Raw genomic sequence first — 19,031 nt, 5'->3', positions numbered from 1 at the left:
GACGAGTGTCACATTACTGGTAATTAGCGAGTATATTTGCAAATTGGAGCGACTGAGCGTTTCGTTTTCAGGTATTTATTCAGGGAAAAACTGAAATGTGACCTGATTAATCGTCGGCTCCCTGTTATGGATATTACTTGACATTTTTCTGTCGACTTGGGCCCGGAGAGCACATGGATGCCAAGAGTCAAGTGAATTTTAATTAAAAAATGAGTGAAATGTCATTAAATGTCATTGAATAATGAGTCTCCTGGATGTGGAGATGTTTTTTTTTCCTGAAGCAAAAAGTGAAACGAAGCGACTCCTCGAGTAAAACTTACCAAAACTAGACAAAGGGCGCAAAAAAAAGAGCAAATTATAAAGTTAAAAACATTTTTAAACTCAAGTTTTTAAACATCTGAGCTTTGGGTCTCGATAAAGATGTTCTGAAGATGTTTTTTTTACATGACTCCTCATCAAAACATGAAGAGGCAAGAGCTTGTACAGAGGTATCTACAGAAGTTAGCATGCTAACCAGCTAGTCCGGCTCCCAGTCCGGACCGGTAGCTGCACGGCTAACTGAGCTAACTGAGCTAACGGTGTTTGGTGTTACTATGATGAAGCAGAATTGAAAACATGGTCAGTTCTTGCATTTTGCTCCTTTAATGATATCTTACTTATTTTTGAAAAATAATGATAGTTGGATGGTATCATGAATAATCCAAATATGTAGATTTAAAGAGGCTTGAAGTATAAAGTAACAAAAAATGGGAATACTCAAGTAAAATACCGACTATAAGTACCTCTAAACTGTACTTAACTATGGTACTTGAGTAAACGTACTTAGTTACACTCTATCACTGCTTGCTCATGCATGATGACCCGTGAAAATTAAACTCAACCAGGAGCCTCATCGTCACACATTTCTCCCCCGTCTTCCTCGCAGGTGTCCGGCCGGATGTTACGCCGGATGGCCTCCCTCCCCTCCAGGAGCCAGTCTCCCGGTTGTGGCACCGCCGGCACCGTCTCGCCCTCCCGCATCTCCCTGCGAACCTCCCAAGGCAGCACCTACGACTCGCCCATCCTCTCCGAGCCCAAACCCCTGGCCGCCGTGTTCCCCGGCACCAGCATGCCGCCCTCCTGCCCTTCGCCGACCTCCCCGACTGATGGCACGCAGGCCTTGGGTGGCGGCGGGGGAGGAGGGGTGACAGGAGTGGGAGGAGGTGGTCGCCTGGGATCCACCCTGTCGCTGGTGGAGGGGAGGGCTTTGACGGGGTCGCCGCTGCGTTCGGGGATGACGGCGGTGCCGCAGCACTACGGCTCCACGCTGCCCAGGCAGAGCCAGCCGCTGGCCTACGGAGCCGATCCATACGGGCTGTACCAGAGGAGCGCGCTGCCCCGACCCGACAGCCTCATAGGTCAGTCTGACACCCACACTCAGGTCACTGATACAACACCAGGTCAGAACCTGAGGTCACGGTTCTGGGCTTTGTGGTGTCGCAGAGAGACGCCTCACCAGACTACCTTTTCTTTTCAAACGATTTTTAATTGTTTGCTCCTCTTGTTCGTCTTTGCACTGATTAAATGTTTTTTAAAAAAAACACACCATCTGTCTTTTGGCTGCAGATTTGTGGAGCTGTGTGTTCACACCACGCTGCTCTGCACCAGCAACCAACAATATGAAGAAGTTGTGTGCTTATTTGTGGAGCTGTTGTTGTCGTGTGTCAGCTGTGAGACAAGTGATGTGACGGATTGAAAGTGTATTTGTTAATCCAACACCACTTGATGCACTTGAATGATTAAAATATGGTCCATGTCGGGCATAAGGTCGTCGCGGTGTATCATTTTCTGGGCTTGGCTCTGAAAATATCACAGTTTCACGTTATACAGTATTATTATTATTATTATCTGTTAATCAATCCCATCAATTTTCATAAAACAGTCTCCTGTGAAACTGTTAAACCGCTGCAGCTGTAGTCTGCCGGTGCCGGCCATCGATTGAACCCAAAGACACAAAACAATCTTGACTTTTTCAGTCAGACAGACTTCTGTTGATGTAGATTAAGAGCAGACTGGATGTTCACAGTCGCTGCTTTTTTGTCTTCATAACTGAAATGTGTCCATTATATCATCCTTTGCTGTTGTTAATTAAATGTGGTTGGAACACCTGGGTCGCTTTCTGTTTCCCCTCAGAGTAGCAGCTACCGACAACACAGGACTCAACACGAGTTAATTCATTTATTCAGTCTATAACGGAGACAGAAACGGTGCCAGCCTGCCAGATCTTCAGTCATCTTCCCGGGAGATCTCCTGCCGAGTGGCAGACACAGAATTGCAAAGCGAAAGTGAAAGTAAAATTGTGCAATTACTTCATGATGATACATTAAAGACAAAAAAACAAATTTTCCCCTCTAAAATGTCTCTTTTAACCACATTTGTGAGGCCTTGAGAACTTAAACTCTTCAGTTGTTCCCAAAAAGCAAAGATTATAGACGCCTCAGCAGCGCTGCTCTACAGTTTATAAAGAAAACGTCAGGTTATATTCGATTTATAGCCGACACTTCGAGCTGCAGTGGTTCATGCTGAGGTCGAGATATAACAGACTCTCTATCAGAGTTTAGACCACATCTTCTTAAAGCCTGAGATCCGGCAGCCTTCTTTATTATCGCTCATGTTATTGTCCCTGAGGGGAACTCATATAAGACATTAAATCCACGTGAGAAAACCTCCACAGCCACATTAAACATCCATGAGAGGATAAACTGTATGTGCATAAATATCTTTACATCCGGAGTCCTCGGCAGCTTCGTAATGGCGGTGTGATATTATATTACAGTCAGACGGACTCAGCGCTCCTTCTCTTGAATCAGTCAAGTTAGAGAGGTCAGTTTGTCCAATCAGGTCAGAATCTGGGCCAGTAAAAACTCACATTAAGCTTCCTTTGAGCATTTCACTGCAGAGTTTCTGCTGCAGCAGAAGATGGTTCGGATGTTTGTAGCCGAGCGAGTGTGTTAAATATTTCCAGCCAACCTTCCTCCTTGTAAATAAACAAAGCCACGCTCCGCAGCCTCGACAACATTTCCTCTGTTGATTTAATAACCTTGCCTTTGTCCGGAGAAAGTTGACTGAGCAGCGCTGATTTAATATTGTAGCGCACACACAACACTTTTACCCGGCCGGGGCTTCCTGTATCTCTGAGAATTATTAAATAAACCTGCATGTTGAACAAAATAACTTTCAGGGCAAACCGCAAACTCGGCAGGTGATTTTTATCTCGCGTGCCGGCTTAGGGAGCTCATTTCATGGAGTTTGTCAGTCAAATTATCTTAAAGCAGTGGCAGATAATGCTGCTGGGTTTGATGAAAGTGTATTTGATGCGTGCCAGTTTGAAAAAGTAAGGAGCGTAATCTTTGAAGGAGGGAGGATTTCACTCAAAACAGGTAGATGTTTTTGAAACTTAATTCTTAATCGCGACGAGGGATTTAATCTGCAGGAAAACAAGCAAGAAGGAGATCACAACGCGGCGTTTAAACGAGCGCAACACGGCAGATCACAGCGTCTCGATGTGAAGCGCTTCCTGCAGAAATTCTCTCTCATGCACTGATTAGCAAATTGATGGCTGGGAGGACCGACCATGTTAGTATCTATTGGATGTGAAGCAGTCGATAGGGAGCAAAAGGAAGCAGCGGGTGGTCATAATCCAGCTCGAGTGTTTCCTCCTGAAAGGTTTTTTCATGCAGCTGAATCATGGCTCCGAACATGAAGCTCTATATTTAGCAAACAGGCAGTTGATTACACACAGTCCAGAAAACATACGCTAATGTCATGCTAATGAGATGCTAAGTGGTGCTTTACGCTGCCCTTTTATGGTTTATACTCTGATCACTGTCTGATCCTACTCAGTGGTGACATGACTTCCATATTTATTATCATTATCTCCTGCTTTTTCTGAAATGTTGATCTTTAAGTGGATCCTACTGTGTTTCTTGCAAGACCTGCCCTCCTCTGATTGGTTGCATTTGTTGGTTGCGTTCCCTATGCTTACGAGCAGTAGTTGTCCCGGTAAACACACCAACCTATTCGACTTCCCTCCCTATCCTAGCTAAATGCCCCACAGTCACTAATTCCAGCTCCCTTAAATGTAAATATTTGCCTTTTTCTATACAGTAATTTAAATATCTTTGCGTAGACTGTTGCCTGAACAAAATAAGCAAATGGAAATGGAAATGTAAACTTAGGATCCTGGGAAATTGTAAAGAAGCATTTTGTATGATTTTATTCACTAAACAAATAATAAGTACAGCATGTAGGGTATATGCAGTGTGTAACTGGGGCAGAGCTCTGGTTCTTAATTACTGCAGCTCTGCTCAGTTTGTTTCTTACCGTCTAACAAGGGACTGGCTGACACCTGGGACATCAGGTGAGTCCAATTGGCCTAATGAACCGGAAGGACAGAGAAGCAGCAGAGCTGCAGGACAACAACTGCTACCTTATATTAGATATGAGAGTTTTCAAGGCTTTAGGCTGCAGGATTATTAGGATAATTGTAAATATTGATCAATCTGACCCCAACATGTCCTCACCAATCGTCTAAAATCTAAATATAAGTAGAGAAATTCTCACATCTGCGCATGTTTGGCCTTTATCACTCTTCCTCAGGTCCAAATAAAAATATAAACCGTTAACATATCACCATGACTCACCACCCAAATAGTCATCAAACTGAGCATCTGTCATGAAAAACACAACATGTCGCAGTCAGAACTTGTGAACAAGGTGTAACCGTCTCCTCCATTGAGATATCGCTCTTTACTCAACCTTTTTTATTGCATTGAAAACAATCTGCTTCTTGACATTTACTCATAATGTTCTGGCAGGAACGACGATGATGAGAAGTTGATTGACGTCCCCGGAAACCCAACCTACGACCTTGTTGTGTTTCTTCGACTGACGCTGGCTGAGAAACCTGAGATGGGGGATTATTTCTGTACTCTGCTACCAGGCTGTTTATTGAATCGGGCTCACAGGAGAAGCCTTCGAGGACTCTTTGGACCAAATCTCAAACCAAAACAATCGAATATACTTTTGCTTTCACGCATAATAATATGAAAATTGCCATCGTATCAATCTATCGCAGTTCGTCCTCCCTTATTAACTTGCACACCGACAGATATCTCCCTCCACATTGCCGTGCTGGAAGATTTACAGTCGTAGAGGCACTGCTGATGCTGCAGCGACACAGATTTATTCCTCCGTCCAGCCCCTATGTCACTTCATTAAGCCGCTCCCACTGACCCATATAGGGGGTGTTTCTATCACAAAGCCCCCGTGAAGCATCAGCATGTGATTATCAGCTGACGGCGCTGGAAGGCTTTATTATGCTGCGATGGTTTAATTTTTCATGTGCCACGTGGCCATGTGTGTGTGTGTGTGTGTGTGTGTGTGTTGCTGCATCAGTGTGAGGATGTCGGTGATGTGCAGATGCATTTGTGGACCTTTTGTGTGTTGTGCTTTTGTTGTGTTTGTGCCTTGTGTGAAAAGAGGATGGTGGAAGAATCGGTCGTGTGTGGGAGGCAGAGTCAGTGAACTAAATAAAATGCCTCCTATTCTCTAGCTGAGTGATTTTTCATCCCGCAGTTGCTGCTAAGTGGCCTAATACATCGCCTAAGTCCTTATTCTCAGTTATCCTGCAGATCCAGCATAATCCCAGATTACATGAGGGAGATAAGCAATATATGGATATACAAGATTAGGCTATTACTGATCAGCCGCGCTCGTAGTTTAGGTGGTGAAACCTGGTGAGCGGCCAAAACACGTAAGCTGCTGCGAGGTGATCTCTTTTTATTGTGGGGGGAAAAATTGCAGTGTCACCAGCGAGGATGAGGTTTCAACAATGAGGCAGGAGATAGAAAATTTCTAATAGTGTTATTTCCAACCGAGGGTGCTTGAAGACTACCTCATCGTGCGGTTGCCAAGGGGACCCGGAGAGACGGAGGAGCTGAACTAATTTAGCAAAATGAGGATAATGACTCGCTTTGGAAATACTTATTTACATACTGAGTCAGCTGTAACACCTGGACACCGCAGCAAAGTATTGGATGAATGCTTTAAAATAGCTGCAAGTAAATGTATAAGTTCAAATAGATGTGATTGTTGATTAGGTACATGGTGACAACGCAGAAAGTACGAGGTTGAAAAAGCTAATTGAGCTAAAAGTATTGACTAAATAGTTTAAATAGTTTTCTAAAAGTAGTAGCTTAAAATGATGGTTTAATAGATGGCAAAATGGTAAAAAAGCAAAAAACTGTGAGGTTGAAATAGCTAACATAGCATGGTTGAAAAGGTTAGCTTGAAGTTTAGTCAATATGTTTAGCAAAGTAGCCTACAGTTAGCTAAAAGTAGTGGATAGTTGCTGAAATAGTCATCTCGCTTAAAGTTACCTAAATGGTGAAACAGCAAAACGTAGCACTTTGAAATAGCTAGCTAACATAACAAGCAACCGATAAATAGTTGAAAAAGTTAGCTTAAAGTCTGCTAATGGATGAATGGTCGAAATTGTTAGCTTAAAGTAGTGGATACATGATTGAAATAGCTATAGCAACAACTCAAAAGCAATAGCTAGCTATGACAAATGAGTAATAGGCTAAGTAGTTAGCCATAAATGGTTAAAATAGTTAGCTTAAAGTCTGCTAACGGAGGAATGGTTAAATAGCTAGCTCAAAATATTGGATTAATGATTGAAACATCGATTTTACCACTCAAAGTGGAAGTAAGAACGAAGGTTGACCAATACAAAACCTCACGGTCGAATGAAATTTAATTTTAATCTTAAACAATATTCACTTTTTCACATCTACCAGTGTTGAATAACGTCCATTTTGAAGCCAGCTATCACTGGGTGGGGTTCACTGTAAAGGTGAGCTCGATTTGAATCTGCACCACTTGACACCAGCATCCACCGACCCGAAGGTCACAGTTCAGGTTCGCGTCCTTCGCTGCTGACGAGCCCTCGAGAACCGGCACCGAGGTCCAGATTCAACCAGATTGTGTCGCAGCAGGCGCACATGTTTTCCTGCGATAAGAAAACTGAGCGCTTCTGCCTCATTCACTGAGAAATTTATGTAAAGGAAAGAGAAAAACTGCAGAAGCAAATAGCTCCTTCATCACCAGCTCGGAGAGCAAACTGTGTGCTTCAGCTGCCGGACCGATCCAGCGAGGCTGCCCCCCCCCCGGTGCCCTAAAGCCTCTTTATAATTGGAGCGCTCTTTGAACTGATCTGCTCTCAGATTGGAGGCTGGAGAAACCCTCTGCTCTGCTTGTTTGACTTGCTGATGACGGCGCCTGCAGCACATTTTCTGAATTGACCAAAGTCTTCATGCATTTTATAAAAACACAACAAGAGTTTGCACGAGTCGGCGTCGTGAGATACAGTGTTGTTTGGGATGATATGATTTGCACGGCCGCACCTACAGATGAGATGTACATATGATTCATGTAACACCGTGACGGGCAGAACCGGGCCTTTATTCTGTCATGACACAGCTTTTCATTCATTCTGCAGGTGCTCAGCTGTGATTTGATGATTCATGTATGAGTGAAATCAAACTTTATCACCAAAAACGACCACTTCAAGTGTCTTTAAAGCCTTTTTTTGTCCGTGTTTGTGTTAATAAAGTTATTGATCTGGTTCACAGGGCTTCACAGCTCGTACGCCGGCCACGCGGGGCAGATCGATCCAGAGCTGAGGGCGGCGTTGTCTCCAGACTGCCACATGACGCCCGTCTTCGATGAGCGCTCCTTCCAGAGCCCCATGTACCACAGCCCCACCCACGACGCCCAGGGCTCCCTCTACAGGAGCAACACAGGTACTGCAGCCCCACACATGTTCATGTTCAGGCTCATATTTTTATTTTGGAAAGTGTTTACGTGCTTTAATGCTCAAAAAAACACATTTTTCTCATCCTGTCAACTGCTGCAGACCTAAACATGTAATATGTGTTGTTTACTCATATTATCCCAAATGTTTCCAACACAAACGCAGATAAATCCGCGTTTATTTAAGTGAGTTTATGGAAATTGTCCGTATCTATCCATAGTTTCCTACATTACCTCAACGTTTCCATAGTTTTCCACTATTTTATAGACTGATTACTTGATGCAAAAAAAGGTACACAGATTAATTTATATTGTTAACGGCTGTTGGATGTAAACTGACTCATAAAGTTTAATATATAATTAAACAAACACTTTATTCTGCATGTAAAATCTCTGTGTATTAGTTTGTTGGAAGATCTGATTGTTTAGATTTACGAGATATAGTTCAAGAAATGATAATAGAAATGGGGAATAACCATCTTACATCACAAAAAAAATACATAAATTATATACAGTAGATATCATTAATATATACAGTATTTACTTAAAAAATGTCAACAACAATAGGCTACAGGCAACATTTTTCATTAATTTCCAAAAGATAATTACAAAAAACATTAATTTCCCCGTAACAAGATGCTTAAACTTGCAGAAAAAGTCACGTTGGAGTAACACAAAATACATAATACATTGCAAAAAGTCAACATTCTGGATTATCAGACGTGACAGCAGCACTTTTAGTAGAAACACCATCATAAACACTGACAGACGAGTAGTAAAGTAATGACCGTGTGGGGAAAACATTTCAAATAACTCAGATATCCTCTCATGACTTTCAGCTGCTTCATCACCTTCACAGAGAAAAACTCACACAGCTCTCAGTTTTTCACATCAGCATCCCGCTGGCTCGGTTTCACATCTGCTCAGAAGATTATTTCTCACAAAATCTGTGGCGGAAATCTGAGTTTACAGGCGCAGGAACTGTTGTTATTATCGCTCCCCGAGGTCAGAACTTAATTAGGCTGAAACCTTTCATGTACTCGGCTGCTTCTTAATTGAAGGATGATTTAAAGCTGGAAAAGCTCGGCGGAGTTTGATAGCGGAGGATCTGAGGAGCCATTTTAGTTTTCATTTAGTCGAGATTTAAACAGGTTTGTGGCTTTTAAATGGCCTTCTGCGTATTCAAGCACTTATGTAACTGATACTTCTTTCTCTTTTATGCGACCTTGGATGTGTAGAAAAGCTTCAAACTGCCTCCAGCCGCCTCTGTCTTGACCTCCTCGCTCCTCTCCTCAGGTATGGGGACGCTCCCTCGGACCACGAGCCACTGCGGCACGCTGCCGTACCAAAGAAGCAGCTACGGGCTGAGCACCGCGGCGCTGTACGTCGACTCCTACCGGGTCTCCGGCGAGCCCGTCTTCTCCCACCGCCACTCTGGGATCGTGGACCGAGTGGCCACGCGCACCCCGTCCATCGAGAGCATCCACAAGGACCCCAGGTGCCCACATGTGTAGATAAACAGGATGCATGTGTGGACGTTTATTTTATTATTTATGTCATGATTACAGATTAATCGCTTACTTTTTGATAATCGATTTAATCGTTTCAGTCATTTTTCATGGATCTGCTGATTTATGAATCCATGCAGGGAAGATAACCGTTTCACCGTCTGATATCTGTCTTTAGTTTTCATCCAGACTGTCTTCGATGCTAACATCAGCGAGCTAGCATGATTGCGCTGCAACGATTAGTCGACTGACAACGAGTGATTGTTCAAGCGAAAACATCAAACATGGTTCCAGCTTCTGAAATGTGACGATTTGCTGCTTTTCTTTGTGATTTCTGACAGTTAATGAAGAGACTTTGTGTTTTTGGACTGTTGGTTGAACAAAATTTGACATTTTATGGACTGAAAAGACTAATCGTGAAAATTACAGTCATTAATTAAAATATCGTTACATTTGGTCGTTAAAGAAAAGTGTTAGATAAAGTAAAATTCAGACCTGAGGCCTGTGTAGTTCATCCTGAGGGGAACATGAACGTCCTTATTAAGCTTTAAGAAAATCCATTCAATACTTCTTGGGTTTTTTTGCTCGAATCCAAAACTATCAACCTGCTTGTGGCGCTAGAGGAAAATTCAGGGGATCACCACAGTCAGGAGGATTCATCCTCTGGGAACCGTGAATGTCCGCACCGAATTTAATGCTACTCCATGTGATAGTTGTTGAGATATAAGATATTAGATCACAAACCATCCACAAAATCTCCCTTTTAGCAGCTAGAAAATGAAGCTGTTCTCCTGCAAAATGACTCAAAGAGAATGAAAAATGACTCCAGGCTTCAGTTTTGTGTGAAGTGTGGAGTGAATGAACCCTTCTGAAAGTTTCCTCCTCTCTCTCCCCCCTCAGGGAGTTTGCTTGGCGCGACCCCGAGCTGCCGGAGGTCATCCACATGCTGCAGCACCACTTCCCCTCTGTCCAGGCCAACGCCGCCGCCTACCTGCAGCACCTGTGTTACGGAGACAACCGGGTCAAGGTGGAGGTAAGGTGACGGGGACACGCTGGGCTGTCAGAGTAAAAATAACGAGACGGACGTCACAGTCGTGAGTCACTCCTCCCTGCCACGTTTGGAGGTTCAGTCTCTTTTAAAATGGCTGCAGCTCTGGTGGTTTGACTGTGACCTCTATAGATGCAATAAAGGACGAGTGAGAAGGTAGAAAAGACAGATATTCAGGATGGATTTAATGTGTAATGTACATTAAATTACAGCTGCGATACAATAATGTCCCCGAAACTTAAATAGACTCTGGTCCCTGCGGAGGAAACACACAAGGTTCCTGGTCTCCGGGGAAAATCCCTCCAGCTTTACATTTCCTCAGATATCTCCTGTCGTCTCCCTCCACCGTCTCTCAGACTTTATTCTCTGACTCTGTTTTCAGATCCTCGCTGCCAAACCGGGAGCCAAAGCGCCATCTGCTAAAAACAAAACTTTAAGTGACGTCGGTGCCAAAATGTGCCGCCACCGTGCCGCCGCCGCCGCCGCCGCTCTCCGACACGCTGAAGCGCCGCACGCTGCCTCTTTGCTCTGCTTCCCGTCGCAATAAATAACTCCGGGACAATGGCGGAGCTTCACGCGAGAGCCGCTAAAGTGCCGTTTGGTTCGTTTGGTGATGAGCTTTTAATTAGCCTTTTGGACACACGCCTGCTCATTTAGCCAGAAAACAAATGTTTGTCAGTGACGGTTTGAACAGAGAGTCGGAGCGTCTGCTGCTCTCCTGAGACGAGTTTATTTAGAGATGACACAAGAAAGTTTGGTTTGTTCCTCCAGTGAGGCGACCGAGTGTTTCAGCTCAGGTTTTATTCTGCAATATTTAGAGGATCATTCTTATTATTGGTGCTTTTAGTGATGATTTATTCTCCTTTTACTGCAAAAAGAAACATCAAAACTAGGTAACAACTTCAGAAACAGGCTGTAATAGCTCATCCATCAGTCTTTTGAAGAGAAAGTGGCAGTTTTTCTACGTGGAGGATATTTAAACTGTAATTTTAGAGTTTAAACTGATACCAACGACCTAAAAATGTAATATAATATAAAATCTATACTGACTCGTGAAAAAATATCTAAAAAAAGCTCAATACAAATTTTCATTTTTTTCTAAAAATTAACTAAAAAACAAGCAAAAAACAAAATAAAACTGAAGAATGGCTGAAAAAAAAAAATATATAATGCACAGATGATCAAAGGACATAAATGAAATAATAAATCCCATAAAAATGATTAAAAAATACTTTAAAACTTTGAAGAAAATGTAAAAATGGATCATTCCCGTGTCATAATTAAAGGATTTATTGAAAAATACTACATTATATAACCCGTACAAAATGTTTATCTTCACATTTTTCAAACAAACTAAACGAAAAAAACAAACTTTAAACTAAAAAACGAACAAAACTGTGGAGAAAGATCGAAAAAGAATTGTAAAACATTTATAAATTGATAAAAACAACAACTTTAAAACCTTGAAAATGTCAAAAAATTGGTTGATCCCACGTCAGTCTGACAGGATTTATCAGAAAGTACAACATCACAGTAATATTTGGGTAAATAGTTTCCACTTTGAATGTATATTTGTCTATAAACACATTTATCTTTACATTTAATGAACAAACGAGCTCAAACTAAACTGAAAAACAAACTCAGAACTAATAAAGATTGGAGAAAGATTGAAAACTAATTAACGCTTCAGTTAAATAAGCAGATAATTAAAGGACGTAATTAAATAAACTAATAAATCACATCAGATGATTAGAAACTACTTGAAACATTTCCTGCAGGCTTCAAAGACGCCTCGTGGATGAATCCCATAAATCTGAACGCAAACAGTTCCTACTTTGAAGTTTTTATGTCAGTGTTCAAAAACAGATGAATAAATAATGTATCCTACATTTAATCTGAGAAGAAAGTTGAGTTAAAGTTCTTCACAGTGAAATGAAAACACCTTCAGCGTCTCACACCGAGCTGACGCTGATCTCATGTGAAGTTAACGCTTCAGAGTTAAACGACGAGTCGAGACAGTGACGATTATTCCTTTGAATTTTAAAGACGTAAATCTAAAACTCACTTTATTCAACGATAAATGCGTTTTGGTTCGTTTGTCTCTTGTGATTAAGTTTCTCTTCTGTGATCTGACGCTGGAGGAGGAGAAGCTCTTTGGTTTGCGTGTCAACCTGCTGCTGATTATGTAACTCTTTGTCTTCGGCTAATAGCAGCTCTTCTGAGGAGACAAGATGATTTAAGGCTCCTTTCAAAGCATCTTAAACAATAAATGTTTCAGTGATGTGCTTTGATCTCCTCGCTTTAACATAAAAAATGAAAGAATATATCATTTCTGTGCTAATGATGATGAGAGGTGAGAGGAGGCTTCGCAGAGGAGCGTTACATCAGCCCGGACATCAGTGTTTGTCTCCATTAGAGGGTTTTAGTGAGCTAAACCTCTGGAAGTCAGTTTCCATCTGTGTGATTGGTCACAACCTGCAGGTGTGTCACCTGGGAGGGATCCAGCACCTGGTGGACCAGCTGGATCACAAGGTGGCCGAGGTCCAGAAGAGCGCCTGCGGGGCCCTGAGGAACCTGGTGTACGGCAAGGCCACCGACAACAACAAGGTGGCGCTGAGGAACTGCGGCGGCGTGCCGGCCCTGCTGCGCCTCCTCAGGAAAACAACCGACAACGAAGTCCGAGAGCTCGTCACCGGTAGGTCCGGTCGTTGTTTTCATCAGTGAATAAGCACCTGAAACCAAGAGTCACACTTTTGTTAAGGGAGCAGCTGGTCCTCCACACAGTCGGCCATGTTGCACCACCATGTTTCTACAGTAGCCCAGAAGAGACAAACCAAACACTGGCTTCAGAGACGGCCTTTCACATTCTGAATGCTTTTATTATTATTATTATTTTGGCATTTTTCTCTGTTTTTTTTTCAATTTTTTACACTTTTGCAATTGTTTTGCATCTTTCAAATGTTTAATTTTTTTTTTTTCATTTTCACAATTTTGAACTTTTTAAAATTTTTCGCAATTTTTTAATTTTTCACATTTTTTGAATTTTTCACATTTTTTGCAACTTTTTGCATTTTTCATATTTTTGCATTTTTTTTTTTACAATTTGTTAAATTTTTTCACTTCACTTCACTTTTTGCAATTTTTCAAATGATAAATTTTTTTAACATTTTTTTTTTATTTTTCAGTTTTCTGCATTTTTGCATTGTTTTGCTTTTTTCACGTGATACAATTTTTTTAATTTTTTCACATTTTTTTCACATTTTTTTTTCACATTTTTTAGATTTTTTACGTTTTTGCATTTTTGAATTTTTGCATTGTTCAAATTTGTTTGCTTTTTTCACAATTTTTAGTTTTTTTCCCACATTTGCATCGGGCTTTTTTTTTTATTCCAAAAGCCAAAAACATTCATCAAGAAAATGTTTTTTAAATCCCAGCTGCTGACTGTCTCATTTTGTTATTGTAACGTTTGCGTCTGTACATTTACATCAAACTACACATAATTATAGTCGATCATAAGACGTGTTGGATAGTTTTCTTCAGGTCGGTGCAGTAGTTGATGAGAAAACAGCAGAAATGCTTTTAAAAGCCCTTCAGACGTCCTCGATCACACCAGCACTCTGTCACTTTGGCCGAACCTCTCTGGCAGAAGTAACATGAAACAACAACTCCAGCAGGTCAGAGAACAACTGGGAGCTTCTGAAGTCCCCCGTGTTGGTCAGTTGTCAACTCGTTTTATCCCTGAAGAGGTGAATTCAGGTGAAAACAGCGTCCACATTGACAAAGACACTCTCCAAAACATGACACATAGAAATCCCGCTGTGATGCGTGTGGGCGTCTGCCTGCTCGCGAGGTTCGCCGGCCGCCCGGCTGGCCGGCGTGCTGGCCGAGCGTCGGTCTGTGTCGCCCGTCTGACCGGCTGGCTGGCTGGCAGCGTATTAATCTGTGTATCGGCTGTTCTGTGGGAGGTGAGAGCGGCGGCGGCTTAAACACTCAGCGCGTTGTGTTGACAGAGCAGATCTCGGCACAGTCCGCGGGACAGATGCTCAGATAATGTGCTTTGGAAACAGGATGCTGCTGACAGTTCTGCAGCCACACCACACAGACTGTCTAATGCCAGCAGATATGAAGCTGCAAGACGGATTCTTCAGGAAAACAGAGAGAAGTCTTCAGTTTGTTATAAAGCTTTTAAAAAGTTTTACAGCTCAGGGCTGGATTCTGATTATTAAAGCTGTGAGTCATGCTCTGGTGGACGTAACTGGCTGCAGGACGTCCAGTTTTCTGTCTTTTCTCACCTCATATTTTCCGTAATAGTCTAATTTTTAGAAACATACCTGCAAATTTAAAAATACAACTCTTTGATTTTACTCATTTTGAAATAAAAAGCTGAAGTACAAAGATTTTGTTCCCTGCAGCTCGCAGACTGTAGCGAACAAACACTGTTGTAGTTTGAATCGCGCCCACGCTAAAAATGTGTGCCAGTTTGGAGCTTTTGGAAGCTACGAGGAAGTTTTCTGTGTTATCTTCCACAGTTTTATTTGGCCCCCCGTTGTCAAATGTTTGGGGGGGTTTCTTCTTATTGTGCCTGAAGCAAATTTTATTCTCAAACCAGAAGATATGAAGACAAGATAGCAAAGAGAGAGGGATTAAAGAGACAGAACACAACGTATGAAACACCGTGAAGGAAGCTGAATAAAAGAGGTTTTGTGTCCTGATTTCACTCCTCTGAGACACGTCAGCCTCTCGACCAAGGGATGCCATTTTCTGGCTACGGAGAGGCGGCCCTCCCTGCGGACACTCTGCCCGTCCGCTCTCTCTAGCCCAGAGACACAGCAGCTGTGAGCCGAAGGAGTCGGTGTGTTTAAAGGGGAAAGTTGGCTGGAAATCACCACCGCCAGCAACACAGACCAGCTCACATGTATAAATGCTAATTACGGCGTAGGCCACTTGCGTAGGTTACAGCGTTGGCTCTGCCTAGAGCTTACATGCAACCTTAAACATGTTGCCCATGCTAAGCTAAGCTACTTGCCTTTCACATTCTGAATGTTTACTATTATTATTATTATTATTATTATTATTTAGCCATTTTTCTGTTGTTTTTTTCTTCATTTTTTCACTTTTTTGCAATTGTTTACTTTCTTATTTTTTTGCTTTTTTTGCTTTTTTCACAGTTATGCAATATTTTTTTAAATTTTTTTTACATTTTCACATTTTTGTATTTATTTGCTTTTTTCAAATGTTTTCGATATTTTTACATTTGAACATCTTTTGCATTTTTTTTTTGCATTTTTCATATTTTTTCTCTTTGTTTTGCTTTTTTCAATTTTTCAAATTTTTTGCATTTTTAAAAAAAAATAAAAATCTTTTTTGCATTTGCATTGCTTTGTTTTATTTCAAAAAGCCAAAAACATTAATTAACAAAATGCTTTTTTAAATAGGCCACTTGCGTAGGTTACGGCGTCGACTCTGCCTATAGCCCAGGTGCAACCTTAAACATGTTGCTCATGCTAAGCTAAGATAAGTGGCTAACTCAAAAGAGAGAATAACTTCCCAAAATGTCAATCTAATCCTTTAAATACTGTTTGTCTTGTGTCTTAACTATAATGATAGCAATTAATGCTTTACTGAACTATAAACACTTTTTTTTACTTTTTCCTCTTAAAAAGTGAGAATTAGGATTTTATTAACCTGTTTTTCCGTTCTTATTAATCATTATTAACCCTTTTGTTTGGTTAAAATTGGCATTACTTCCTCGTTGCTTGGGCTGTAAAAACATTGTTAAATGATTCCACGTTATATGTTTTTTTTCGTCTCTTCTCTCCTTATTAAACCCAAAATTGTGAGGTATCAAACAATTTTTTTGGTATTTCCCAAGCGATTCTGAAAAATACAAAAACTTGCAGTGCAGTTACGAAAGTGAAATGTTGGCAAATCTTCTGAAGTTTGAACTTTCCTTCCAGGCGTCCTGTGGAACCTCTCCTCATGCGACGCCGTGAAGATGACCATCATCCGCGACGCTCTGTCCACGCTGACCAACACGGTCGTCATCCCTCACTCGGGCTGGAGCAGCGTCTCGCACCGCGACGAACACAAAGTCAAGTTCCAGTCGTCGGTGCTGCTGCGCAACACCACCGGCTGTCTGAGGTGAGGAACGAAACAAACGCACCCCTCCGCTCTTGACGATGATAAAAGATCCTCCTTTTTATTGAAAAATGGACACATATATCAGTGTTTGTCATCATCTTTGCTGATGATGCTTCTGCATATTCATCTCACACTTTTACACTTTAAAATGTCTCGAAACTGAACAAATCTATTCTCACTTTTCTGAAAAAAAAAAAAGAGGATAGAACAAAGAGCGTGTTGAGTTTCCAGTCGTGCCGTCAGCTCATTAAATCGCAAGGATGATTTCTGGATTTATTGCTTGTCTGCGCTGCTTTTCTCTGTCTGCTTTTCATTTTAATGATTCTGTAAAAACCACGGCGCATAATCACAGCCACATAATCGTCAATGAGAGGCTCCGTAATGGAGATTTTATGCAGCCGTGATGTCCCAAGTATGCATTTGACCACATTAGCTCACAGAGACAAATAACAGCAAAGCGATGCGAGTGTGTCTTAAAAGTCAAAGCCCAGGGTGAAGCTTCGGCTTCGTTATATGCAGATTTTACACTAATAAATGCGGCTCGTCTTAGCTTTGGCTCATTCGAAAGATGAATCTTCATGTTTTAAAAAATCCTGTAAACCTCCAGACAACACACTAATATTTCCTGGTGTGAGCGATATTTTACACCCAGGAAAACCGACTAAATTAAGTCTTTTAATATAACTTCTCTTCTTTCTCTCACTCTCTGAGTGCTGCAGAATATTTTCAGTGTTTTTTTCATGAAACCGAGCGAGCACTCGGCCTCTCCTCTTCTTTAAAATATATCTAATTAAAGAGGAAGCTGTCCAACCTTTCATGGCAGGAGGCTATGAGGCTTCAAGAACCAGTGTGAACCTGCAGATCTTTGAACTAATTTGAGACAAGAGGGCCAAACTGTATGGAGTCACAGGAGTGCCATAAAAATAATATGTCTGTAAGAGAACAAGAAAGTGAATGTGTGAATATATAGAAGAAATGTGGATTTTAAGCATATTTATTGTTTGCATTTCTTTCTATGTAAATTTATTTCATTAACTATACAGAAACTGACATACAGTGAGCTACAAACAAACTCAACAAAAACTAAGAATGATTTAAAAAATAACGAACACGATGGCCAACGCTTTTAAGTCTGTGTGCAAGACAACTGATCTGTTTGTTATAAAAAAGAAGAAAAGAAAGAAGGAGATGAAATAAAGGCGTAAAGATAAATAAAAGACATGATATAAAAAATAAATACAGAAAAAAAATAGTAAATAATATGCAAAATTAAAAAATATATATATATACACAGAAATAAAGTAAATATGAAAATAAAAAATATTATAATTATTATTTCATATTTTATGTCTGTTTTTCTCCTTTTTATTTACTTTTTAAAATTTATTCTTTTCCTAATTTCTCTTTTTATTTCTACATTTTTAATTTAAAAAAATATATATATTTGTTTCTCTTTATGTTTGCACAATTTTTGAATGTACGTATTCTTTATTAATTTGTCCTTTTTTTAATTTCTTATTTTTCTTTATATTTCTACATTTGTATTTATTTAATTATTCCTTTTATAAGTTTTGTTTTTATATTTCCAAATGTTTTATTTTTTATAAAAAAAATATTTGTTTCTCTTTGTATTTACATTTTTTTTTTTAAATATACTTATTTTTTATTTATTTGTCTTTATAATTATTTTAATTATTTCTCCTTACATTGAAACATGTTTTCTTCTTTCTTCTTTTACAAATGTTTTTTTTCTTTTTTCTTTTTTCTGGCTCCTATGACTCCATAAAATTCAAGACGTAGAATTGATTATCTTAAAGATCTGATAAATCTGAAATGGGACTTTCTCAGACATGGATGCTTCACATCAACCGACGTCAAAGTATTTAAACCCAGTTTTTCAGATTTACTGCTTCATTGTTTATTTCCAGTATTTCAACCCTCAAACGACCGACTCTGCGTCCATTAAAGCATCTCAAGCTGCCAGATGAAACACAGGAATCATCGTTGGCGGAGCAGTAACCACACCTGTAACCTGATTTACTGAACGAACTCTCCAGAGGAGAATCTATTGAATGAAACTGATGCTGTATTGGACTCTGATTGGCCTCCATCTCCTCCATCTCCTCCAAATCAAACGAATTAAACCTGCTGAGTGGAGACTTCCCAGCCCAAATGTTACAAACTGTCCTGACTGGACGGACGCCACTCGTTCTTCAGTGTCCGGAGCCAATCAGGAACAAGTCCAGGGTGTTTAGTGAAGCATGAGCTTGCAGAAAAACGGATTTTTGCAAAGTTAAAGAAAACGAATTTAACGGCCTCGTTACCGTCTTTGATCAGGAGTGTCGTACAGGTAAACTGCTGGTGATTTATCTCCTCTAACACGACTCGTTGCTGCAGGGAAACTGTCTCTCTGAGCTCAGACGCCTCCAGCGTTTCTCAGCTCGCAATCTACAGCTCGCAGGCTGTAGATTGATAGTATA

The 19,031-nt window shown here is 40.8% G+C and overlaps 1 protein-coding gene across 2 annotated transcripts in view; it reads left to right on the top strand.

The window, feature by feature from the left end:
* The window catches only part of LOC311253524 (plakophilin-4-like), a 42,757-nt gene that overhangs the window by 17,417 nt on the left and 6,309 nt on the right, over nucleotides 1–19,031 (top strand). For both annotated transcript variants that reach the window (XM_084347554.1, XM_084347553.1), the window contains exons 6-11: nucleotides 926–1,397; nucleotides 7,674–7,844; nucleotides 9,151–9,352; nucleotides 10,263–10,395; nucleotides 12,892–13,105; nucleotides 16,368–16,551. In XM_084347554.1, the coding sequence (XP_084203680.1) occupies nucleotides 926–1,397; nucleotides 7,674–7,844; nucleotides 9,151–9,352; nucleotides 10,263–10,395; nucleotides 12,892–13,105; nucleotides 16,368–16,551 (1,376 nt within the window). The remainder of the gene's footprint in view (nucleotides 1–925; nucleotides 1,398–7,673; nucleotides 7,845–9,150; nucleotides 9,353–10,262; nucleotides 10,396–12,891; nucleotides 13,106–16,367; nucleotides 16,552–19,031) is intronic.

Source organism: Pagrus pagrus (assembly GCF_965226575.1).
Source record: "Pagrus pagrus genome assembly, chromosome: 24".
Classification (NCBI taxonomy): domain Eukaryota; kingdom Metazoa; phylum Chordata; class Actinopteri; order Spariformes; family Sparidae; genus Pagrus; species Pagrus pagrus.
This window is presented reverse-complemented; position numbering and strand designations above follow the sequence as displayed.